Genomic DNA, 27,781 nt, shown 5'->3' with positions numbered 1-27,781 from the left:
TTGCTTTCATTTGGTCCTCTGGTAAAAGCTGCCGTGAAACCAAACTTGAGGCAAAATGCAGCATTGTAACAATTTGGTCTTTGGCATGCGCCTTGAGAAGCAGGTAATCATCTGTTATCTGTATCACACTTAAATATCCATATTCTGCATCCTTCATGTCGTCACACGTTGACAGACTGCTGAGACTTTCATTCAGAGACATTTGGCCTTTTGGTAATTGATGAATTGACCAATATTCTCAGCACTACATTGAAGTAGATAAATGGTCACAATCTCAGACAGATTTTTCTATTTCTGTTTCCACTGGAGAGTTTTGTATTTATCCTTTTATAGTTTATGTTGAAAATCTTTAATCTATCCATCTGTTTCCTTTGTCACGTCTCCTGTTCCGGCTTATAAGGTTTACCCTGCTAGTGTCGCCTTTGGTGCTGACCGCTGTGGTCTCTCCGTCTGATGCCTGATGAGTCCCAATGGTGCTGCGTTCTGCCAACTATGTAACCTCATCTTCCAATTGAATACCACCCAGAGTACGGCTGCTCCAAGACTTATTAAGATATCTTACACCCAAGGTTTTCAAACTGTGTGGTACATTTGCCCAATGGGGGCGTTAAAGGGGAACGAGTAGCAGGGGAGACATTAGGGGAAGACTCTGTTGAAGTGAGAGGGAAAGGTGCGTGTGCACGTAATAAAAATGGAGTGTTTTTATGGTTCGGTCTTGCTGATTTATCTCACTTAACAACACAGTTAGAAGACCAGCAGTAGCTTTGACACACCGCTCATAGGAGAAATCCAGGTAATAACCTGGCATCCAATTGCTGCAATTTGCATCAAAATTCATGCTCCTCTGGGGGCGCTGGTTTAGCTCAGTTGGTAGAGCGGGCGCCCCGTGTGCAGAGGCTACAGTCCTCGTCGTATTAATCACAGGTTCGACTCCCGGTCTGCTGATCATTTGGTGCATGTCTTCCCTCGCTCTCTACTCCCCACATTTCCTGTCTCTTACTGCTGTCCTGTCCAATAAAGGCAAACAAAAACAACATATATTTTTTTGGGCTATTTTTTCTGAAGGGGATCATTAAAAACCGAAGTAGTAAACAACTTGCAAAGCAGTAACCTAATGCATGTAAATCTGAGTGCCCTACCTGAGTGCTAGCTGCTGATTGGCAGCTCTTTGAAGGTGTTTACAGGTAAATATGATATTAAGTGATGCAGCGGTGCTGCTGTGTCAGGAGAGATTCATTATTAGCTAATCATGCATGATCAAAACTTCCTGTATAATAATGTGTAATTAGACACAGATTCTGACTTAAGAACATCGAAGATTAAAGCTGCAGTAGGTGAGATGGAGAAGAGAGCGCTCGGTCCTGCCTCCAAAGCCCCCCCCCCCCCGCTGAGGAGGCTGTCATGCGCGCGAAGGCTAGTAACCACGGCAACTGAAGCAGCCAGATATACAATGGCGGACACACCGGTAAAAACGTGAAATGACAACAACCGCAGGCGTTGTATTACACCACCAACACTGTCGAAGCAGATACACATCAAACCAGCGGAAATCAGTGTTTTTGCTGTGAACAGTAATCTACAGCTAATTCTATTTAGCAAAACCAGCAGCACTTAGTTTGCTAACAGAGACTGTGCAAAAAACATAAGGGCCAACTAAGCAGTAACACACTGATCATTTAGCCGCGAGAGCACCGGCACACAGAACTATATTTTCAGCCACTCTGCCATGAAACAACTCTAAACAGAAGCAGCAGCGGGAACAAGCTAACGTTAGCACGACTGCAACACCAACGTAACATCACAGTAACCGCAGACATCTTAACAATGTGGAGACATTTTTTGAAAACAATTAGAGCAGAAATTAAGCTGCACTAATTACCTGTCGAGCAGAACTGTCTGCGGCTCCAAAGTCTCGGTCCAACTCTTTCTTTTTAGCTTGCCTTTTCCTCTTTTTTCTCCTTCGGTTTAACGTCTTTGTAGTGTAAGCCTAGTTAGCAGTGGATGGATGGGCAGTTTTTCTATTCCCGGTGGTTGTTTTTTAGCCTTTGTGGACACAAGCTGGCTGACGCTGCGCACACTGAAGAAAGTAGTGTGAGCATGCGCGGAGTAGTGGTGCTGCGCAGCGTGTGATTGACAGCAGCCTGAGAGACTGCTCGGCTCTGATTGGTTGTTGTGTTTCGGGATCGTTGGATTCTTACAAATGCCTTTAGGAGCAGTCGGAGGAGCCAGAGGAACATGGTTTTTTTCAAAGATTATCCCTCTTATGTTCTACTGCATGTTTAAAGTGACAGTTTGAGCAAATATGACAAAAAGTTAGTTACCTACTGCAGCTTTATTGTAACAGACAACAGTATAATATGCATGTAAGACTTAGAAGTGGTTGTATATTGCCATAGCAACGATACCACATGTATCAGTATCATTAAGCAGAAATTACAGAGTTCTAAGTTCCTAAGCAGAAATATTTATTTATGGTATTTATGTGGTTATAAAAACCTTCCCAGTTGTGCATTTAACATTTTTTGAAGAGTTTTCTTTAACCTATTTGTCCCTGAGGTTCTTAGATAGCTGCTTTAAGTTAATGGTTGAGTCATCATCATAAACACGATGATTAAAAAGACAGTTTTGTCACGATGCTGATTAAATTCAGAGCAGCGAGTTGCTCTGAGGCTGTGTGCAGTGTTTATAATGAGCTGCAGCGATTCCTCCAGGTACAGCTGTTTATGCAATTTATCACCTTTCGACTGGGTCATTATTCTTGTTTTTTTTTATACCTATTGTTTCATTTATTCTCACTCGATAGACTCTATCTGTTGGCTTCATGTTTCCCCACCTCTTCTATCTCCAGTGTTGCTTTAATTTGAGCCGTTCCCAGTTTTACAAATCCTCCACCATTTCATTCAAAAAGAGCATAAAACCCACAGATCAGGTGGGTCTCATGTGGCGGGTCCAAACCGCAGGAGGCCCAGCGTGGGGTCATGCTGAGTGGCTGCATTAATGAGTTTTTGAAGGAGTCATTTGGCCTAATTAAGACACCAGCCAGCCACCGTAGCTTCGCCTGGTAACCTCAGAGGGCACGTGTGGCTCCATCACATTACTAACCATCTCACCCCGTGCCCCCTCTGTTCCTCTGCTTTCATCTTTTGCATAACCGCGCTCCTTCATCTCTCTGATTGTCGTGGACACATTTGAAGACATTCTGCTGATTGGTGGTGTTTGATGCCTTTCCACCGAGCAGAATATCAGAATTTCTGGGGTCCAGCATTTATTGTAATTTGTAAAGCTTTATAGTTAACATCCACTATGTAACTTTGTTATCTGTTTGAGGAAGTTTGCTTCAAAATGTGCTTTTTAAATAATTGCTTTCTATTATTAGCTGGAACACAGAAAAAGGACTAACCTGCAAAGAGCTAGAATTAATTGTTGAAAAGCAGCGATGTGTAGTAGAGGTGCAACGATAAGTTGACAAATATTGATGACAAAAGTAGCTGCCAATGAATCAAATCGTTACTAATTTGTTGGTTACGTCGTTGTGCGTGTTTTTCATGCTGTGCGCAGACATAACGATTTCCTGAGCTCAGTTTGCTGAGGGGTGAGCCGTCTCCCATCCGTACAATCTCTGCTGAGAGTTGAGCATGCAAAACAGCGACCAGGAAGCGACAGGTAGACAAAACATAGCAAAATGGCGTTGGTCAATGCAACACCTTCTAAAATCTGGGAGCATTTAACCCTTAACGCTGCAAAGAAAAGGATCGCCTGCAAGATTTGTGAAGCAGACCTTGCTTATCACGGGAGCACGTTGGTAATGCTTGAACATTCGAAGAAAGGCACGTTGGACTTGTGTACTCGATTGTTCATTAAAACACGCTGAATGAGGTAACACATGGTGATCGAGCCGATGGCCCACTGATGAATGCCTTTGCATTTGCAGTATTACAGACTGGGTGTCTGTCGTGACGTTCGCGAAAAAAAATCCCAATCGGCGCCCAGTTAGTGACGCGTTTTCCATCACCCAGCAGTGGTTGGTCTGCCAGAGAGGGTAGGCGGAGCTAAGCGGCTTCTTTTCAGGTCTCTGCAAGTGTTGCGAGTAAACAGTAATCTACTATGGCTGAACAAACAAAGAACAGATGGATGACTACAGATACAACTTCAACAAGAAGTGAAAATACAAAGAAAAAGAAACAAACTCGACGCTCAGATGAAGCAAACAGTCTGAAAAGCAAAGCGACCGTCAGCCAGGAAAATCAAGAGTTACAACCGGAGCCAACCGTGGACGTCACACATGCAGCGCTGTCTGGATATCTGGGAAGTGTGCTCCCGTAATTACAGTTTATCACCATAGGTGGCGCCAAAGAGAATCAAACTGAGATCTTCGAGATTACCATTTTAAAACATATTTTTGAATGAAGATCTCATATTTATTGTCTTTATTATAAGTTTATACACGCGTAAAAGAACCTTTAACTACATTTAAAAACGGATAGCTAAATAAGAGCCATTAAGTAATTGTGCAATTAATTTAGATTAGACGATTAATCATTTCAAAAATCGATGACTAGTTGACTATCAAAAGTCAGTAGATGCCCTTATAAGGAGTAATATAGAGAATTGACAATGGAAACATTGGGATGCATGGAGAGTCTTGGTGCAGTTAAGATGCACAGTGGCAGTCGTGGTTGGCTGAGGAGTGGAAAAGTTATAATTAACCTTCGTTTTTGCACGTCCAAAATATTATCTGATCTGTGACTCAAACTGTGATATGATCAAAACCGTGGGTTTCGTGATCCGTTGAATCCCTGGGAATGGAGCAGCTTCGTGACAAGCATCAAACAGGAAGTATTGCGATGGCTGTCAAGAACAAACAAAACAACAAATCAAGTAGTAATATGGCAGAAATCCCCCACAGTCATTGTGCAGATGACTGGTGTTTAAAATTGCTCCCAAAGCCGCTATTTTAAAATTCTGTTCGCACATTTCCATGGACGTCTGATGTGACTCTCTCAGTGAATCAGGATTCCTTTGGTTCATTATTGGACGCACCACATTCTCCCCTTAGCGCACACACAAACACACACACACACCCCCACACACACACAGAGCCTGAGAAAATCATTGAGAGTTAAAGAGTGTCTCAGGTGCTTCAAAGGACGATTGATCAGGAGAGCTCAGAGTTTCCTTCAGACTCGATTGACCTTATCGATTGGCTGTTATCCTCCCTGCAGGACGAGCTTGTGCCGTTCATTACTGCGGCCTTTGTTTACCAAGGGGACCTCTTTATTAGACAGTTTATGGCTCCACGGACAACTGCTGCTGCACTAACAAAAAGCAACCCTGCTCGTTGGCTGGAGGGCTAAATGTCAAGCTAATGGGCTTAGGTGAGGTTACGTGATGGGAGTGATCGCCCACGCTGCAATCTGGACGTCAAGAACTTTAAGAAGCCGGGAGGCGAGGAGGTTTTCTTGCTGAGATGGTTTTTTGTTGCTTGTTCACATGTGGAGTCGACTGAGCAGAGGCTGGAACAAACCGTGTGGGGGTCAACGCTTCCAAACCCACCATGGTCACCTAGGCTAAAAATGTCCATCTTATAGCATGTGTTAGGTCAGCTGGAGGTCAAACATAGTGCTGGAAAGTGTTGATACAGAGGGGACAGTTACATGGATGGAGCAGCTAAACTGTTCTATTTGGCTTTGTTTGGAAGTCCCCACTGTTACGCTGGCATTGTCAGTCCATCCATCCATTATCTACACCGCTTATCCTGTTCAGGGTCGCGGGGGGCTGGAGCCTATCCCTGCTATCATTGGGCGAGAGGCGGGCTGCGCTCTGGTCTGATCGGCAGTCAGTCACAGGGCTGACACAGAGAGACAGACAACCTTTCACGCTCACATTTTAGAGTCACCAGTGAACCTAACGAGCATGTCTTTGGACTGTGGGAGGAAGCCGGAGTACCCGGAGAGAACATGCAAACACGATACAGAAAGCCCCCCTCTGTCCGAACTGGGATTCGAACTAGGAACCTTTAAAGCTGTGAGGCAACAGCGCTAACCAGTGCAACACCATGCAGACACCTCGTTCTTCCTTCCTCTCTCCACTACTTTTCTGTAATAGTTAGCTAGATTAATGTCACCTGGCTAAACGGAACAAGCAACCCGATCATTCATATCAAGAAAATTGTGATGAGAATTTTTCACTTTCGTAGACTACGACATATTTATCCTAAAATTCATTAGTACAGTAACTGATACGAAAACAATTGGTTGTTGAGGCCCTCATGTGCAGCATGCTGTTTTGGTCTGCCCCAACTGCAGAGGGAAATACAGCCCCGGATAAAATTAAGAGACCACTCCAAATGTTCCTTAAATCGGCATTATTCTCTTCATGTCATGGCCAGCCCAATCCAGATCCGGAGGGAGATGGGCGGTCACAAGCCATCAAACAGAGAGGCCTGACGTCACCCAACAGCAAAGTGAAAGTCTTGCACAATGCATTAACGCCGTAATTAAAAACCAGGTTATTCCACCAGATATTGACTCCTGAACTCTTCCTGAGTGGAAATATTAGCATCCTTTGTTGCATCTTTTCTTAACCAGTCGTCATTTTCTGCAAATTAAATACCTGGATGAGAATACTTGATTAACATACGTTTATTTAACTCAAACACAAAACTACAAATAGTAGAACCAGAGAAAAGCAGATTTCTGCAGCAGTGTCTGAATTCTTTGCGGAGCTGTATGTGGGTCTTCAGCTGTTTAAAGTTTCACTGTGTTCCCCAGCTGTCTCTGTCTGTCTCCAGTTTGGTGCTGTTGCTTTCTATGCATATTCAGTTCAGCCTTTGTTAGCATAAAAATGTTGATTACTGCAGGTGTTTTTTTTGCATTGAGATTATTTACTATAAACCACAACAGCTTTGTATTGTAGCAACCTCATTAAATAGTCATGTTACTCTATGGCAGACTTTTAATGTGTTTGCCTCCTCGCCTGAGGTCGCTTCTACTCATTTCCATAGACTATAGAAATCTAGTTTGTATGCCAATTCATTTTCATATTTAAGCATTGATTATATGAAGACTGTTGGCTGAATACAGACTGTGAGATGAACTTTGCATCTTGTCGGACATGAGGGAAAACCAGAGGTTCCCTGTGGTAGCTCCCCTTTTTAATCTTCAGGTCATTTTAGGCCTTAATTAAAGTGTATTTGCCCGGAAGCTAAGAGCAAACATTCCTGTCACATTGCAACCAGACTTAGCCTTTATCTCCTCCTCTACTTGCTCTGCATTTCATTGTCTTGGAATGGAAGAATGCTGCTCCTCCTACATTGTTAGGCTAATTATAATTAAGGAAGTAAAGAACTGTACGATATGGAAAACCCCTCCGGGTGATGTAACCTAACAATTCGAGGTGAGGATGGGTGAGCTTGTGAGGAAGGCAAATACGGTTTGTACATGATCCTCGTTTGAATGCACCACTAATTAAGCCCCAGCCCTGCTGTGATGAAATCCTCATTTCAAACCTCTGAAGGCTTTGCAATGTTTCAAGAAAACATCTTGGAAAATTTCCTCTCAATCGCAGATGGAAGTTCCCCCCTCCTCCTCCACACATACAGGTATTTAAAGCTCCAGCTGCCATGTTTAGGAGGCTGTGATGTAACTGGTGGGATTTCAAATGTAATTCCGGTGTCGAGGAGGGACCGCTCTCGTAAATGTTTGATGAACGACGAGGCACTCTGCTCGGACCGCGCAGACGTTTCCCGGGCTGCCCGCGGTGGAAAGGGCTTTTTAAAGAGTCGCCCGACTCTACGAGGGCCAGGTGGAAGCCCTCGGGTGCTCATGAATCAGAGGGAGGGTTACCATATCCGTATAAGTGTGTGCAGCTCGGCCAGCACTCACACACAAACAGTCTTTCAAACATACTTACACTCTTGGATCTGGTTCCCTGCCTGCACTCGTACTCCTCTGGGAGCCAACAGATTACAGTATTGCTTTTTATTGGACATTAATCCCATTTGGCAGGTGAAGTCGCCCACTTCTCACTCCTACACAATCTCCCAGACTTTCTGCCCATCACAAACACAGCCCTGATATGACTAGGCCCGATTCCATCGCTTATTATCATTTATTTAAGGTCTCAAAGCCGGGGAAAGGGCCGGTGGGCGTTCCCTGACAGCGAGAGCAGCAGAGCGTGGCGTTTTACCATCTGGGCCTCACTGGGATCAGCACAACACGAGTGCCTGATCTAGATACATCACTAGCCATCAACGGCTTCAAGACACTCGCTGCTTGTCATACAGGACAAGACGGGCGACAGAACGCTCGCCCCGCAGCTAGCATGATAGCAAGAGCCTCTCTCTCTCCTCTCGCTGCCTTCATCTGTCTGTCTCTGACAGCAGAGCACAGTCGCTGCTGACATTATTGCAGCTTAAAGTGGTGCTTTACACAAATTCTCCCTTTTTAAGAGGCAAAATCACGCTGAAGACTTGGAAAGAGGCTGTAAGAAGGTCAACTTGAATTCATGTCAGTCAGAAGATTACAAATGTGACAGTGGAAACAGAAAAAGAGGCACAAAATATCCAAACCAACTCCAGCTGCATCATTTATTTCTTTGATTTGAAATCTGTTTACATGCAAAATATGATCCTAACCCATATTTATCACCAGAATATAGCTTTATTAACAATGCTCTTTCTCCCATGTTAAGCCTCCAAGTGACATTTTGCAGCCTGCCCTTCAAAAACTGCATTTTAGCCTGTTTAGTCAATCTGGCTGCAGAAGTACTCTCGCCTTTTGCATATATATTCACCCCTTGCTTTATGCTGATACCTTAACATCTGCTGGAAGAAATGGCAGCGTGCACAAGGAAATAATCCTCAAATACTGTACATGTCTCACACTAGCATGTCATCACTTCAATGTCTTTTTATTTAGGGCGGCTCTGGAATGAATATATCCGGAGGAAAATACATAACCCATTTTCAACATGAGAAGTGGAGTTTTTGGGGAAAACATAAGAGAGGAAATATCTGGTTCAGTTACATCAGATTGGAAAATCATTACTTTTTAATTGCCTCATAAAAGTCATCGACTTTTGGAATATTCCCAAAGTTTGTGAGTGCTAATTTACTTACAGGCCACCGTACAGGGGAATGACATCTTAAAGTGAAAACCTTTAAATAAATGTCTGTAAAGTCTCTGTCTATCGCTGAATGAGGTAACACAATGGTGATTGAGCCGATGGCCCACTGATGAAAGCCTTTGCATTTGCAGTATTACAGACTGGGTGTCTGTGGCGACTGTAGTGGAAAAAGTCACAAGCGGCGCCCAGTTAGTGACCATCAGCCAGCAGTGGTTGGTCTGCCAGAGAGGGTAGGCGGAGCTAAGCGGCTGCTTTTCCGCTCTCTGCAAGTGTTGCGAGTAAACGGTAATCTACTATGGCTGAACAAACAAAGAAAAGATGGATGACTACAGATACAACTTCAACAAGAAGTGAAAATCCAAAGAAAAAGAAACAAACTCGACGCTCAGATGAAGCAAACAGTCTGAAAAGGAAAGCGACCGTCAGCGAGGAAAATCAAGAGTTACAACCGGAGCCAACCGTGGACGTCACACATGCAGCACTGTCTGGATATCTGGGAAGTGTGCTCCTGTAATTACCGTTTATCGCCATAGGTGCCGCCAAAGAGAACGAAACTGAGATCTTCGATATTATCACTGTAACAGGATCCAAAACAACAGATTTGGCTACAGATTTAGCTGTAATTTGTGGTTTTGTTGCAACAGATGGAGTAAATGTGCAGGTGTTTCCCCTTATTGTGCCTCCTAATAAAATCTTATTAAATTGTTGTAGATTTTATGCCTGTCTTACCTTCTCATGTGGTGCTTCCAGCTGCTCCACAACAGTAGATTTTGGGGTAACATGTCCCACTGGACTTCCTAATGCACTCATATTATTTAGTGCTCCCGGGTTAGCTCTATGAAAGCTTTATGGGGTTTTAATGTAAGATTTGGCAGGAGAACAAGCCGAGTGCGAGCGTGAAGGGTTCACTCCAGTCCCTGTGGGTGTTGTCAGCCTCCTGGCTACCTCCTCCTGAGACCTGAACACTGTAAGCAAACGACACACAGAGGCCCACCACTGACGTAACAGGCCGGGTCTCCCTTTCCTGCTCCTAACTATCTTTCCTGTCGCGTCTCAGGCAGCTGCAACGTGTCATTTTTCTGTGCATATTTAATTCCTTCAGAGCTGTTTAACCGCGAAGTACCTCAGCAGTGCCGAGCATCTGTTCTGTGATGGGACTCTTTGGTGCATTTATCCCTCCCTCATGCGAAGAGTAAAGACTGGAGTGTCATGTAAATTTCAGCCGCCACTGTTGTTGCTGGCATCCAGGGAGCGCAGAAAAAGTGAAAATAGGTCCTCCCTTCTCCTGTTTTCTCTCTCCGTTTGAAATATAAATGGGCTCCATTTTAAGCTCGATTTTATAGTCTGTTTAATGTGGCTGGCTTGATGACAGGATGAAATGGCTTTGTTAATCAAGCCAGGGGAGGAAGATTGTTATACAAGTTATCAGGGTCATTGAGGGAACTAATTAGGCGAGTTTTCGTGATGCAACAACTTCCCTGTCCCACTTTCTTTGTTAAAGTTGTGCAATTAATCTTACGCCAATGTCTCTGTTTTCTTGTTTTTCAGAAACCTGCTGGACAGAGACACGTTTTCCAAGTCTGATCCAAGTAAGCTTCCCATCAAACACACACACACACACACACACACACACACACAAGAGCACACACACATCAGCTCCCAGCAGGCCAAACACACGTACACGCAAAGACAAAGACACGTGCACTTTTAATTCTGCAGACAAACAGAAATTATCTACCAACATTCACCGCAGGCAGGCAGGTTTTAACTGCACAAACACAGGCTTGCCTGCGCTACACATGGACACACACACACACACACACACACACACACACACACACACGCTGCCTTGCCTGTGTGAATCAGTAGACATTTGCATATGTCAGGGGTCGTATTCGTCACTGTTCTCTGCTTCCGACGTGAGTGAGGGGAACCAGATCATCCTCACACACAAACCAGCCACTTCCCTCCTTCACATTGAAGGACACACACACACACACACACACACACACACACACACACACACACACACACACACACTCCTCACTCCCTTGACAGCAGGGGTTCAATTAGGCAACTGGTCCAGTGGTTTTTAAAGGCCCAGTCTGCAATCTAAGAGACATTTGCCTTGATAGAGAAACCCAAAGTGTTGTTTGTGAGGAGGTTTTTTCCTGGAAAAGATTCAAACTGAGTTCTCATTTCACAGAATGGCTTTGTGTTAAGCTAACGTGCAAACACCAGAGCTGGGAGTTAAACCTTAAATCGCTCTTGATGCAGAGTGAAATGCATTCACTGCACGGCCTATCAAAATCAGCCAGACACCCAAAACTGGCATTTAATTTGTAATCTTGTTTTCTTATGCTGGCATTGACTACACACTATAAGCCAGATAATGGCCTGATCAAACAGACCGGGGACATTGTGGATCAAAGTGATTGTCAGACTAAACCGTTCATCCTGTGGAGTGTATCACAGCGGGAAACAACAGATGCAGAATCTGGACGTACTCGCTAAAGTCTCAACATGTTGGGCTTCTTCAATCCGAGATCGATAGATTCTACGATGTGTTTTACACCTCTATCAATAGTAGCACATTACCCTCTTCTACTGCAAAGATGAAGAGAAGAGTTACTCTAATGAAAAAAGGAGCAACACCAAACTGATCACATTAGTGGGTGCAAAGTCACCCTCCTCATGCGTTTGATGTTTAGCCACAAACTCAACGTTTTTCTACCAACTGGGAAGGAAAAAGGCGGTTCCTCCCGTCATGATTCACTCATAAAACATTTAATATGATACCAACAACAGTTTCCGAAATGCCTCCAATACAGGCTAACACATGGGATTGGGTATTAGGGATACCAAAGTGCACGTACTGGTCGATAATATAAATAAAATCCAAATTATAAGTCGCACCGGAATATAAGACGCAGTGTGTTTTTGGGGGCATCTCAGAGGGGAAAAAGGTTTTCTATAGCTATTTATTAAGAAAAACATTTATACAAGTTATTTTAACACCTTCACTATTTATTTTCATTTGAAACACACACACATTATAGCCTAACATCTGTTTACATCGTGTCGAGTTTGCAGTCCTGCAATCCTGCTGCTACCGGTGTGGTAGTTGAGCTCAGCCCACGGTAACGTTGATTGGCTAAATCCCAAACTCCACGCTCACAGACTCTGAGGCGCGTTCCCGTTATGTGTGTGAGCGCTTAGTGCGGTCTCACGGTCAAATCACGACAAGTGCCCGAGGGCTCTGATGCAGACCTTTCAACGCCAAATTACAGACTGTCCTTTGGTAGTTACCCAGAGTTCATAGCCAACTAGATGACATATACAGTACAAACGTGAGGGTCCAGCCCCGCACTAAATGTAAACACATGTTCGTATATTGAAGTGTATTCAATAAAGTTATAACTTTAATGTAAACAAAGCGAGCATGGACGGTGACAGGAAGCGAAATACGTTTACTTGTAAATGACAACGTTTAGTTAATCAATTTTTTGGTTATTTATTATTTCAGAGATGTTTATGTTTTTCAGTTTTCAGCCTTCCTGAGTTTTGATAGTTTGCCGTTGTTGTGAGGATGGCAGCTGCACTGGCGAACATGTCTGTGACCGAGCTTTAGCTACATGATAACGCCATTGTTCGGGTAAAATACCGCAACGCAATAAAATACCTCTCTCCGCATTTTATACTGGTATATTGGTCCTGTTATATAGGACGCAGCCTACTTTTTAGAAGAAAATAAATGTATTAAAAGTGTGTCTTATACACAAATAATATTAGCACATCCAGAGTAGCTGCAAGACAAGCTGCTGCTAACGTTAGCTCAGCTTGCTCATAGGTGATTCCTTCATCGTTCTTTGTCTCCAAATTTTTATCTTCAGACGTCTCCTGCACTTCAAAGAAATTAACCCGATATTTCAGGAAGAAAATTTTGACAGTTTTTTTAATTGTTTTGAATTAATTTCTGATTTAAATCAGGCTGATTTAATGGATTCTTTTTTTGTGTGCTGCTTATGTCTACATGATATTTAGCAGTTCAGAATCGTGCTTTTGTTTTAACGCATGTAAAGAAATCGGTTTACATTCCTCAAATATTGTTCACCTATCACTTTGGTATCACACCAGCACCATTGTCGAAATTGAAACATGAAGCCTGACTTAATGCTGAAGCGGATCCTCGCATCCTCACGCACGCAGGCACACGTGCACACTCGAGCTTGTAGATTGTAAAGTAGTTCCTTGCTGTTTTCGTCTGTCGTGCCTGCTTTGTTTCCTGTAACAGACTGTGACAGTCCTGTCTGTTAAAAGCCCTCTAAAAATAAACATGATGGGAGGAAAATACTCCGAGTTATGATGAAAAGGTGAAGTGGAAATATATGTATCCGAGTTTTTTTACCCTCTATTTCATGGTTAGCGTGCACTTCCTTTCAGCACGACCTTGCTTCATTCTCTTAATATTCAGCACTTTGCCACCTGGGTGCTGCACAGCGAACCCAGCGGTGTTTTTAGCGTTGGCCGATGTGTGTGAACCCATAATTGATGAGCTCTCAGAACTGCGGATTGGACCTTTAAGTGTCAGACGGCAGAAGAGGAAGATGAGCATCCCTGCCCGCCCCAACGTTTATGCAAGGAGGCACTTGTGCTGCGTCCATGTCTCTGCTCTGCTGACAGCACTGGCCCCAGTCACACAGCATTAGACCGCCTCAGCAGAGCCACACACACACGCACAAAAAAAAGTGCACACATCCAGGGCCTCAGGCAGGCTCACGCACCATATTCATATTAGCTTATAAAGCTGGACAACAATCCTGTGTTTGTGTTTTCCTCGTGTTTGTGTGTGCGTGTGTTTAAACCGTTGTTCCTGTGGAGCCGGGATGTGTGCTTTGATCGCAGTGCTTCAGCAGATTGGAAAAGGGCATTTAGCAGACAGGAACAGTATCAAAGTGTGCACAGTCTCCAGAATTCAAAACAGAAATAGTGTTAGCGCTGCTATTGTCAAGCTCCTTCCCTCATCACCGGCCTGATGAATAGCAAGAGTTGAAAGTGCGCCGGTAGGGATGGCGAGGATGCATCGCTATTTACAGGAGTGTGATTGATGTATTGCTTTTTCGCCCGCACAATAACGCAGAGACCATGTGTCATCCCATGCCTCATCGCAAGATTAAAGGATGACTGTATATCCAGCCAGCTGAGCCCCGGCTCCGAGCACACCAACCACAGTGCAACATATACAACATCGAGACTGACAGTCTGCCAAAACACGGCAAGTTTGAGCACTCCTGCCGCCGCACCAGTAGCAGGGTAATTAGGACGTTTGTTCTTTGTGTTTACGCTCAAAAACAGCGTGACATTTTCAGCACGGCCTCGAGTCAGAAATCAGCTTCTGCAAAATGTTAGAAAAAATGATAATTTATATAAATTTGACAGTGAAAACGTGTCAGACTTCATGATTTGGAAACCAAGGTTGATTTCCACTCACTGCCGTTAATGAATCCATAATGAAAGCAGTCGCAGCTCCTACATTAACTCAGGCATAAATTTAAAATGACTTAATCATGTAATTAATGATAATGCATTTCACCTCAGTGGAAAGGTGTTGCCTTCATATTCAGATGTCATAAGATCAACTCTGCCCATGTGTTTTATCGGTGCCCCCTCTGACAGGACCTTTTATTTAAAAAGTTTTTATACTAAATTTAAATGTGTTCACCTTTTGACTTGAACGAGCCTCTGCCCTGTAGATTAAATGTAAATGGCTGCCTTCATCCCCGAAGCTTGTCAAAGTTCATCTCTTTAAATATGTGCACAAACAACATCGTCAAGTCAAAAGTAACATTCCTTAATCTCTACTGTTTGCAATTTAAAACGTAATATAACCATAAATTAGACATGGCTGCTGTTTAATTACCTTTGTGGCTGCTTAGATTGCAGTTGTATGAGACGTCATAACACATAACAAAGCATGGTAACCTTCAGAGTAGCTTGCTCTGGGGGCGCAGGCGCTCCATGTGCGGAGGCCACAGTCCTTGTCGCACTGAACGCAGGTTCGACTCCCGGGCTGCTGATCACTTGGTGCCTGTCATCCTCCACTCTCTACTTCCCATATTTCCTGTCTGTCTTCAGCTCTCATATCTGATAAAGGAAAAAAAATATAGACGTGGTGGATGTTTTAGTTCTTTCCAAGCCTGTGTCCAGGCAAATTTACAACTCACATTATAGATTACATACCGTATTGGTCCGAATATAAGACAACCCCTCCTTTTCAAGACTATTTTTTTCTGCTGCATCGATACCATTATCATGAAATTGGCATCATAACTCCGCCTCAGTTGTTGGTTAACTCTAGACGATCACCGTGTCCCTCCGTCTTTCATCCCCCTGGCTCGGTAGTTGTGAGTGACGGCTGTCCCCAGTCATGAGGCGTACACTCGCTTTACAATCGCAGGGTACCTCACGATACAATACGCGACACATGGCCCACGTTACGGATAATATCACGATACAGCGATTCTGCGATGATGGATACATTGCAAGACAATCATATAATGATACAACAAGATGTAAATTACATTTACAGAACAATAGAACAACAGTTAAGACAAATAAGGACTTTGGATTTGAAAGTGGCCGGCTCGTTACTTAACTCCTTTTCACCGCTGTCCGACTTTTTCCCACTGTCTTCTTTTTTTTTATCCTGCTGTCAACTTCTTCTTCGGCCATTTAATTTCCCTTAAATGGAGCAGTGATGTAGTGACACGATGAGTCAAAATCTCAGGGAAATCTGTTTAGAGCGCCATCGATTGGTCAATTAAAATGTCGATATTTGGCGCCAACCAACAACGATTGTATTGCACGAGTCACAACGACGATATGTTGCTTTATCAATATTTTGTCCCACCCCTATTTAAAAGTCAAGACCCTGAATATAAGACCCCACTTATATAAGATCCTACTTTTTCAGATGCATTGCAAGGGAAGAAAACTATATTCGGACTAATACGGTGGTAAAATAAAATATATGACCCAGTTATTCTCTTCGTAGAAGCAACATTTAAACAAGCAAATGTCGACCAACCAAGCACAAGCTACCATGATGCATTGCGTTTAACCCCAGTAGTATTTTTCCTTGACAGCTTACACACTATATGCCTCATTGTTTTTATTCTATGTGCTTGGGCTTGATTGCTTTTATTGCATTTTGATCATTTTCCATTTAGCTTTCATCTGTGCACTGTAAAAAGCACTTGGGGTTAGAGAGTGCTATGTAAATACATTTGCATTGCCTTGCTTGACGAGACGTCTACAGAGACTTCCTCATAAATTCTTAACAAAGTGAGCAGGGAGGCTTGTACGTTCCTGCCATGTGACAGACGTGTGTAAAATAGTAAAGGCTGCTGGAATGCAAATGTCATTTCACTGCCAATTGATGGCCCCTTCGGTTGTCACCGTTGTCAAAACAAACCTCAAGATATCCTCCTACGCATAGGCTGGATTTTTCAATGATGACACTACTATTGTTATAACACAGATAGTAGCCTACTTCAGACATGATTTGTTTAATACAGCTATAGAATTAAGACTTTATGGCTACACCGGCCACTTAACGGCCACAACGTGCCTCGCTCTGTGCTGCAGAAAAACCCAAGTGAGTCCATCTCATTCAATGCACCAACCATGCACTAACTGAAGCTGCCTCTGTTCATTCAATTTAATACTCTTCACTTTAGAAATTCATCTTCTCGCCCAGAGTTAGAGGAGATTGTTTAAATTTACATAGTTGTCACAGGCCATGTAAAACAAACTCAGAGGCGTGTACGCTTTTATTTAGCAGATTTATCCACTTCTTTCCATCAGCAGTCCCTGGTTACTCAAAAATAAATACATAAATATGACAGCAGTGTTTTGGAGCCCTGTTAAATTGCCCTTGGACTCTTGGTTGCTGTACTACCGCTGTGCTACCTAACCGGCTAACCCACCATGCCGTTAGTCCCCATGGATGATCTACCAGCCAGGAAGGCCATCTTAGTGGTTACTTAGCACTCACCACAAGCTCACAGGCTTATATGTGTTGGCTTTCTATTTGTATACATTGCTTTCTACAACCACATAGGACAAGGACAAATGGAGGTCATTGTCGAGGACTTAAAAAGGTCATCGCTGCTCAGGTGGAATGGGCTGGAAACAGGTTGCCCTGGGTTGCACGTGAGGTGTGATTAGATTATTCCTAAAGTGTGATGCTCAGATTACAGCAGTTAAAGGCGACCATGCAAAAAGAGTAGTTTGAGGTGTTTTAATCGAGGTATGAAAAACCGTAAGAGGGAGCTGTCATTATTACTACCTTTGTTTCGAATGTGTCCAACTCTTTGTAAATCTATCAGGTTTAAGGGGTCCTGATGTCCAGGTAATACCTATTTTTTGACTCTAGTAATGAGTAAATCTGCAGCGTTATTTAAACAAGTTGGGTGATATTAACACAAAGTAACTGTAGCATTTTAAACTCTAACTTAACCTTAACACTTTTAGGGGCTAATCTATAAATTACATTTCGCTTGAATGTAGGTATGTTGTTGTTTTAGCTAGCTGCTATACTGTGTGTTAGCAAGCTAATGCTAACTTTGTCAGTTGGTTCCAGTATTTTTTTTTTTACAGTTATTCTTAGCAGTTACCAGGACTAAATATTGTTTAATAATTGATGTCTTTGTAAGAACTCGCTTGTAAGTTTAGTGCATTGCTTAAATGCTGTAGCAAGCTACCGTTAGCTTTGCCAGCTGGTTTAATTAGCTAGTAGCTGAAAATTAGCCGTTGCTAAGAAGGGGCTATTTGTTCTGCAATAACTAATATCTACATAAGACTTCACTTGTAAGGTGCAAGCTTTAAACATAAGCGTAAGTTAACCTCTTCCTCTAACCCCAACAGTTAAATGCTGTATAGCAGCAAGCTATCGTTATCCCTGCCAGTTGGTTCAGTTAGCTATGTAGTGCTTACAACTAGCCGTTGCTGGGGCTAATTATTCTGCAACTAATCTATACACAAGGATTCACTTGTAAGGTACAAGCTTTTGTAAGTTTAACTTTTTTTGTCTTCAGAAAATATGGTTAAATGTCGTTTGTTAGCAAGCTAATGTTGGGTTTGCCAGTTCGTTCAGTTAGCTATGTAGCTGTTAGCAGTTGATGGTACCAATTATTAAACTAATCTCTATGAAATTATTCAATTTTAAGGTGCAAACTTTTGAATGTTAGCCTCCTTTTCTCTAAATAAATATTGTTAAATGCTGTGTGTTTGTAAGCTAACATTAGCTCAATCCTTTGTTTCTCAGTAAGCCTCGAAACAGACACACCTTACGCTAACTGGGTGCAGGTTTTTAGGAACAAATATATTTTCATATTTTGTGTTGTACCACCCATTTGAATTATTTAATACAATTTTTGTTTATATGTTTTTATGCGTTTTTCCTCAAAGACCAACTGTTCCTGTTTTAATCAAGAGATATTTATGGACATTAATAAAGACACACAACAAAACATTGTGCCATGATCCAAATATGTCAGACAAATACAAAATATATGCAAATAATTTTCCTACCATTTACATATATTTTCCCGGCCTTTCCACCGTTTCCACTCCTCACATTTTCATTGTGTCAACATTTTACCAGTTAAAACAGATTTCCAAGTGTCTCGTCCCAGGGGTTCTCAGAGTGTGAGTCGCTGCCATGTGACAGATGTGTGTGAATACAGTAAAGGCTGCTAGAAAGCAAATGAAATGTCATTTTAGTGCCAGCTGATTGCCTCGCTGTGTTTTCACTAGTGGTCCGTCATCAAAAAACACTCCAAGACTCCCTAGAACGGAGATGCTCGAATGTCAATAAGGAGGACATTCCTCCACCCACGCAGACACTCACTGGGCCCTTACCCTTCCTCCCCCCTCCCCCCCTTCTCTCTCCCCCTCTCTGAAATATCATCATGCTGCAAGGCAAAGTTCTAGTGACATTTAATTAGGGATTTTTCCTCTCATGTTGGGGTCCAGGGAAAGAACACGCTCTCAGCTGACATCTCAGCGTTGTTTATTCACTGTTAAATACTCTTCAATCAATCTAACCCACTCCTGTTTCTCTCTCCCTCCTCTGCTTCTAATTCAACAGTTTGTGTGCTGTACACTCAAGGAATAGCCAACAGGGAATGGAGAGAGGTGAGTACATGGGTGGGGAAATAATTTTTAACCAGTGACTGCTTCCAGGGAGCTCAAATGGCGACCATGCAGCATTTCAGCTAGTTATATTGAAGGAATACAATTAGGTTTTTGGATGCTGGTCTATTAGCCTGCTTATAGCTGCTGTGATAGACCACAGCAAGATTTAATTTGCTCTTAGCCTGTTGTTTGCTGCAAGCGTGGTTTGAATTTATCACAATAAACATTCACTCCCGGTTTGTTTACTTGTTCTGTGCTGCACAACTTACCAGTCTATGCAGGCACTTCTTTTCAGGAAGTATAGAAATGTTAAATGACACTGCTGTGTTGCTCCTGGGGCGTTCGTATTAAAATGTTTATTACACAGATGATTAAGTGTTGCAATGTAAGACTACAGGTCTTCACAGATCACCCCTGTTGCCAGTATGTAAGACACAAACCAGGACTTGAGTCTTAATTGGATTTTTATATAGTTATTGTGTTATGTTTAAGTCATCTGACAATCAGCCTGTGTTATAAAGACAATTTGTAAGCACTGCATTCGTTTAGTTGCAAATAGTAGTAGTCTCACGTTTAACAATTGATTGTTAATTACAAACTGCAGATTCATTTTCATAGCCTAATGGCTTCTGGCATGCTCGTGCATGGGTCACAAGAAATGTTTTCATACCTTTAAACATGTAAAATAGGCTCCAGGTATCATCTGTTGACAATTACAAAAATCAATGCAACCTTTCGCTACTCTCTCTATGGGTCCATTTTTGATTTGGGACCCTTGAAGTCCAAAAAAACATGCTTAGCCAGTATCTATCATTAAGATAAGAAGACTTTCTTATTTCAGGTTAGTAGCTAAGTGAGCATGCAAATGATTTTGTGTAAGACTCCATAACAACCCTGTGTAGTGACAATGCTCATTTCTAGAAAACTAAATTATCGGATGAATGAAAGATTGGCTCTTCAAATGGGGCACAACTGTAAAGTTTGGCCAGATGATGGCACTGGAGTAAATGCAATGCTCTCTTCTTCTTTTGTTATTTAATGGCGGTTAGCAAACATCACAACACAACAATCAGACGTGCTACAGCCACCGTCTGGCGGTAGTCCCGCATTACAACCAGGCGCTGGTAAAAACAATGGAAAAATATATTCTTTAAAATATAATATTCGTAAGAACTTTTCAATTGTTTTTATAAATTAATAACTGTTCCAATATTTGAAATCCATGACTCCTCCCTCGTTGGAATATGTTCGATTTTTCATTCATATGCTAATTTGTTAGCTAAACATGTCTTACAGACAAACAGTAACATCTTGGTAAATATGGCAAAACTGGCTACGATTGTTGTTGTAAACTATGAAAAACTAACTTTGGAACCCAGCCGGACACAAGCAATGGTTAACATTGATTGACTTGACATGTCTACTTAAACTTGGGTCCAATTCATCGTATTCTCTTCTCATTAACGTTACAGGATTTGACACAGTTTTTGTTAATTCATACAGAAAAAGCACGCTCTGCTCCCTTAAACAGTCACGCTCTTATTTTAGTGTCGAGCGTCAGCCTGGATTCATGCACGCACTTAAAGCGTCAACAACAATTACATTTTCAACTTCCACAAAGCTGTATTACATTATACAGGGATCTCTGTTGTGCTGGTGTTTGTCGAGTGACTCTTCCATTCAGTAATCACATCACCCTTTTTTTATTTCTGCTCTAGTTTGGCAGGACAGAAGTCATAGACAACACCCTCAACCCCGACTTTGTCCGCAAATTCATCCTGGACTATTTCTTTGAGGAGAGGCAGAATCTACGCTTTGACCTGTGAGTTAACAATTGACTTGTGCACGGTGGCCGCGGTGCCGGTAGTGTGTGTTTTGTTTTTGTGTGCGTTGTAAAGGCGTGGGTGAGAGTGCTGCTCTGTGCGGAGCAAAGTTAAGCTACGACTGAAATATTCATGGTCTGTGCAGAGGGAGATGTAAGCCTTCTCCCTTTTAAATAAAAGACAAGTCTTCATGCCACTTTTTCACCATCATTTCCATTTGAATTCATCCCATTCATACAATACTTGAAGAAAAAATAGGGCAAGGTGCTCACAGTGAATCACACACTTAGCATTTTTGGGTGATTATGATGATTTGCAGTCATTTCAATTTAACATTCAAAAAAGAGACACGTTTCTCCGAGGCAGTATGTTGATGGCATTATACATCTGAATCATGTTTTAGGATGCAGTGCGGACAAAAAGCCCTCATGAAAGTAACAAATGGCCTCCTTGTAACAGCCGATGCAGGAGATTGCTCGGTCTTAATCCTTTCAGACCTAAGTGCACCTTTTGACACAGTTGATCATACAATTTTAATTGACTGCCTTAAGCACTGGGTGGGTATCTCTGGGTCAGCAGAGAGCTCCCTCAGACCTTACTGCTTAAACAGAGCCTGCTCTGTTAAAACAAGAGGTTCTTAAGATACCTCAGCAGATAACAAGCACCTCTGGGGTTCCTCAGAGCTCATTTTTAGGCCCCATTATGTTCTCGCCTTTCCTGCCTTTAATTTGGTCGTATAACTGGTGAGCTTAAACATAATTTGCAATGTGTATTTTCATTCCCAGTTGTATTAATTAGTGTTGTTTGGAGCAATATAAACTCATCCCTCTTAAAAATTGTAGAGTAGAATCTTCCGGAACTTTGTAACCATTAAAACCGCCTCCTAACTCAGGAAACTTGGACAGTATCCAGTGAACTTAAGACTTAGAAACAGTAGTTAAGATATTTGGCTTCAAAGGTCATACTGTGCTTTTGACTAATTAACTTTTAAAGATCATATCTCATTCGGGCAAAATTCAGAAAGAAATTAATCTTTTAAAGCAAATATTTGTTCAACGATTGGTGGAAGAGACTCTGGTCTTTGTGGCTCTCATAGAATCTGAGAGAGAAGTAATACCACCTTAAAAAACATGAACATAGTTAAATCAACAAGCAGCACATAAAGTCGTGCAGAAGCCCTAAGCGGACATGCATCCATACATTTTATTTACTATGTTTTCCAGTGATAACGAGTAATCTCTGGTTGTTTTCTAAAGATCTTGACCTATGTTTCTCATTACCTCGAGAAACGCTGCACCACTGTAACATCAGATGATCAAAACTCCTCCGGGTTGCAAAAGCACAAAACAAACATAGAAACAGGCTTAACTTACCTCGTTAGTGTGGGCGATGGCAGCATGGCATGTCCTGCTCTGTGATATCACAGTGACCTGCCTGTTGTTTTGTTTTCCAGATCGGCAGAAAATTATCCTGTTACGGCGAGAAAACCATCTCTCAAGATATAGAAGCCGAGATCTCGAAAAAGCCACTGAATTTTTTTGTCCTTTTGTATATTATTTATATTGACATCATTTCAAGAGAGGAGTTGTACAAATAAACAACAGAAATCAAGGACACAAAAGCATACGTATCATTACATATCATCCACATTTGATTGTTAAATGCAAGCTGTACAAAATGGGAATATGCGAAAACAAAACAGATAAAAGGGATAATCGATATAAGAATGCCGTCAGAATTAATCCAGGTGTTGCAAAAAGGGGTTCCCAAGATTGTTCCCATTTATGATGACATTTTAAATTACTACTTACCAAAACCAGTTTGTGCAACCATTTCCTGAAGCATGGTGGAGCTGGTGTCTTCCAGTCTTTGAGAACAACTGAAATTAACTTCTTATCAAAGGAAAACCAGCTTTGTTGTCCCCAGATAACGAGATAAATAAGTTGCGATAAATAAGTCGAGATCTCGAGAAAACAACCAGAGATTACTCGTTCTAACGGGAAAACTGAGTAAATAAAATGTATGGATGCATGTCTGCTTAGGGCTTCCGTAGAGCGGGGCTTGGAGATTAATCAAATCTTACTTTTTATCACAGTTTTGTCATGAAAACAACCTAACCAAGACGAAGCATTATTGTGCCACATTCAGCTTCCCAATGATGCTCAGGCAGGATGCAGATTGACAACACCTTCTTGATGGCACAGGGAAAACAAGCATCATTTTTACCTTCTGTTTGTCCAGATACACCAAGTTTTCACCCTGTGTGAGGAAGCTGTGTAACATTGGATAGTGTCCAAACTCTGTTGGAAAAAAGTTTAAATATTTTAAACTTTGGATGGCAGCGCTGTCGACCATTACAGTTTTCTCTGCCAGCCTCACTTAACTTGACCGTCCTGCTCTCGTTCCCTCTTATATATGTCTCGCAGCCTTCCTTGTTTCTCAATGCATGTGAATAAAGCCTGACTTTCAGACAGGCCGAGGCACGTTTAGTTTAGCTCAAACCAAGACGATTGCAAGTAACTGGGATCTCAATATTGACCAAAATGGTGATGAGGATTTAGTCATATTCTTGCAGCCCTAAGATGATGCAGGTCAGAAAATACGAGCCATACCTGTGATGTGATTGACACAGTTAGAGAATTGTCCTGATTGGTTCACGAGATGCGATGAGATGTGTTGAGACCGACAGATATCCGATTAAATTCTGGTATCTAATAATAGAATATTTAAATGTTCGCTGTATTTGGAGGCATGTTGCTGTTAAAAGTTTAAAAACTCATAAATTTCCTTACGTAGCCCTAAAAGTCGAGCTGTCCGAGCAATTATGATAATCTGGATTTTCTCCATTGTGTTTCAGACACGCACATGTTTACTGTATTTTCCCATGATAGCTCATGCAATATGGAAGGGCTCTTTTGTTTGTTTACTTGTTGGTCTGTCAGCGCGGCCGCCTGCTGCTTACAAGCTGTGGGAGGTTATAGTGAAGGTCAAGGGGAGATGCTAGCTTGCTGTAGGTTGTGTGTGTGTGCAATTTATTTACATTGTTTAAATCTAAAGCCAGATATGAGATGTGTATATACATTTAGCATGAGCGTGTGTGTAAGGATTTATTTATTAAGGGTGTCTGTGAGTGCGTTTTTATTTCTGTCTATGCCTGTTCAGCTTTTTGTGTGCCCTGCAAAACAAGTATGATTAATGGGTGTGATATTTTGCAAGCTTGTGTGTGTTAATGTGTGTGCATGTTTTAGTGTCTGTGTGTGCACGTTTATTTTTGTATGCTAGAAGAATGTAGTGCCGACTTTGCAAGAGTACCATGCAAGGTTTAAACAACACAGCAGTGGAGAGAAGGGATGTTAGATTTTGTGTGTTTGTGTGTCTGTGTGTGTGTGTGTGTGTGCTGCATGGCCGACTCCTGCAGGAGGGCACGTTGTGAGTGGGTGAGCATCAGGCCCCTCTTCTGTCCTCTGGGCTGATGGCCCTATGCTACGATAACTCGCAGCGAGGACATGGCTCGCCTCAGCCCACTCACACACATGCCTGCCTCCAGAACGAGATAGATTCCCCAAAACGCACACACTTGCTCACACACATTCACACTTTGCCACTCCTCTGCACTACACATGCACAGATTTCTCACATTTCTCATTACCGAACCAGTGGTTACTCCTGCTCTCCTCAGCCTCTGTCCTGAGGTCTGAAAGTCTTTTTTTCACTGCATCTCCTGCAGCTTTAGCAGCCCATCATTACCTCCACCTCCCTCACTTCCACTCAGCGCTTCACATCCCTTCAGGACATCCACACAGCCAGACAGCACCGAACTCCCCGCAAACCGCCAGTATAGCTGCTGCTGAACCATCCCACGCTCTCTTTACCCTAAGACCCCAGAGCCACGGCACAGTTTGCTTCCTCTGGTGCTTTCTGTGCCTGGAAATTCTGTTAAGCCTCATCTCACTGCCAGCCATGTTCTCGGCTCCTCTTTTCTTTTTTTGGCGGTGTTGAAACTTGAGTTGCTAAGTGAAGCCAGTGAAAGCCCCGTGGGCTGCATGGGTGTCTAATCAAGGGTGGAAAATTGGATCAGACCTCAGTATTAAGTGTAATACCCTCCCAAAAGGAATAAAAGAACAATGTGACTGTATTAACTTACATCGTATATCCGTAAAGATCAAGAATCAGTTCTGTGTTTGAGCCACAGTTTATAAGCCAAGAAGAGATGATCGGAAGCATGTGGAAGTGTTGGAGCCACAAATTGAAAGGCACGTTCACCTTTTGTTTTCAGTCGGACACGAGGGACAACAAGTAGCTCAGAAGACCTGAGGGATCTACAGGTGATGTAGGGATGGAACAACTTGATGACAGTAGAAGATGATGGAAAGTCTTAAGGAACACCTCCAGTCATGTTTTAAGACAGATAAAATGCTCTGCTTGAAATGTTAAATTGTGTCTGATATGTTTTTTCTGCAAAATACGTTTAATTACCTTGTAAAAATCCTCCCGAGGCATCTCCTCCTTCTCCCTCATTAAAAATTCCTGATCTGCATAGGCCCCGCCCACTATGCAAATTTCCAACCGCCCCCTCCGTCGTGAAAACAAAACACGTCTCTGCCATCGTTTAGTGGCGACTCTTTGAAAGTAGTAACGTTCGTCGTCAGTAGTGAGTTTGCAAAAATGACGATGACAGTTACAGCTGGCTCGCGCGTCCCTGAAGTGGTTGCCATAGGTTACACATAATGATCTGCATAGCGTCACCCCGTCCATTAACGGGATTGGCTCCTTAGGTTTGTGACATCTCAAACCTGCCAATCTGAAACGTGTTGTTCAGCCTGTCCTTGGTACACTGCAGTTTAAAAGCAGACAAGTCCAGCCATGGAGGTGATTGCTCATGTTGTCCCTGATACGTCTTGTAGCACATGAGAAACACCACATGGAGATGTTTACAAGGTTAAACACTGGTTTTTCACTGGAGGGGGTCTTTAAGTTTACGCGAGAATAAGGAGACAACGTAACAATTGCTCCTGCAGTGGATTGGAAACAGCCAAATGTCTACCAGTGGACACATTTGTACTGTCACACTGTTTATACTGACACATTACCCAACCCTAATCCCTCTTATTAATATTCATTCAGCCCCATAGAGTCAAAGTGCATAATTCCCATCCTTTAATAGTATCATGTTATTTTGAGGAAAAAAAAAATCCATGTTCCAGATAATCTGTCAGCAGCAATTACAGCTCAGAATGTGTGCTAACAAAACATTTGTGTAGCGTCTTGTCAGTGGGTATGAATGCCTTTTGTGAAGGTTTCATGAAGCTGTTAAGAAATGGAGCTCAAGTGTCAGTGCGCTGTCGTCTGTTGTTTGCCTGCCTCTCCAGCCTCGTTTGTTTGTGTGCCATCATTAGTCATCATCGCTCAGTTCAAACGCAGCTCTGAGCGGCCGACCCTCCCGCCCCCAACACCCCTCCCCCTCTTCAACAAGACAGACAGCACAGGACCAAAAGAAATCCTGTTTGGCCCAGTGCCATGCAGAGTGATGTCATCCTCATAAACACTCACACACACACACACACACACACTCACGTTCAGTCACACAAAGCAAACCTGCACTCACGAGGCGCCGTGGGACATGTACTCCTGCACACGCATGTGTGTGTTTATAGGTGTGTGTGGGTGAACATGTGCAGCCAAACTATAAGCATATAGGCTACATAAAGAATGTTTTCTCTTCACTCCTCTCACTCTTTCTCTTTGGGTCTCTTATTAAATGAGATGAAATGAATCATTCATGAACATTTGGGAGTGACAGAGGTAAGCGGGGAATAGAACATGAAGCGCACCTGTGCATTTTGCCCATGGCATGTGATGTAACAGCAGCATGCTTCCCCGCTCTTATGGAATCACTTTAGTAGTAACAGCACTGTATTGAAGGCTCCCCCTCCTGTAGTGACACACAGAGTCTCCTAGTTTCTCCAGCAGGCGCCTTATCGTACATAGCCTGCTGTCTGGAGAAAGAAACACTCAGGCTCTCCCTTTTACACTCTCCGCTGCACGCTGCTGCACACGCACACTTATTGACCCACACCTGAGACACCTAGGAAGGCGACGGGTTATAAAGCTGGATGAATTGCTCTCTGGAGGTGTGAGAGGATCACACGGTTTGTAGCTGTTACTTATGGATTTAGATGATTGCTCCTGCATGGGATGGACAAGTTTGTGAGCCGGAGAGCAGCTATGATAATGAATTCTTATACCAAGTTATGTTGGAGGCCCAACAGAGCGTTTATATGGAGGTCATATATCTCTAAAATCCATTACTTTTCAGAGGAGTGCCTGTTTTTTCAAAATGGCAGCTAAAAGCTTTGTGGACACCAAGAGGTAAAGTCTTTATGCCACTGATTTCACATATCAGGTGTGTTTACAGGGATTACTTCTGCATATCGGTATGTGATCAAAGTTGACATAACACTGTGGCTCACTTTGGTCACACAGTTAGAAGAAGAAGGTATACTTTATGAATCCCTTTCAATCTGTTATTAGAAGCATGCTACACAAACATAGGAGAAACAGCATTGTCTGGACATGCATTGATGGAGAGATGTCAGAGTGAGGGGGCTGCACACATGGACATGCGCCCCGAG

At 42.6% G+C, this 27,781-nt stretch overlaps 1 protein-coding gene across 1 annotated transcript in view; it reads left to right on the top strand.

Moving 5' to 3' along the window:
- The window catches only part of LOC138612545 (copine-8-like), a 76,179-nt gene that overhangs the window by 4,789 nt on the left and 43,609 nt on the right, over positions 1-27,781 (top strand). The window contains exons 2-4 of the mRNA XM_069685863.1: positions 10,675-10,715; positions 19,280-19,326; positions 21,045-21,148. Coding sequence (XP_069541964.1) covers positions 10,675-10,715; positions 19,280-19,326; positions 21,045-21,148 — 192 coding nt within the window. The remainder of the gene's footprint in view (positions 1-10,674; positions 10,716-19,279; positions 19,327-21,044; positions 21,149-27,781) is intronic.

This window comes from Semicossyphus pulcher, unplaced genomic scaffold (genome assembly GCF_022749685.1).
Source record: "Semicossyphus pulcher isolate SPU_LCO1_2020_fin unplaced genomic scaffold, fSemPul1.0.p SCAF_8, whole genome shotgun sequence".
Taxonomy (NCBI): Eukaryota; Metazoa; Chordata; class Actinopteri; order Labriformes; family Labridae; genus Semicossyphus; species Semicossyphus pulcher.
The sequence above is the reverse complement of the archived record's forward strand: the minus strand, read 5'-3'. Positions and strand labels throughout refer to the sequence as shown.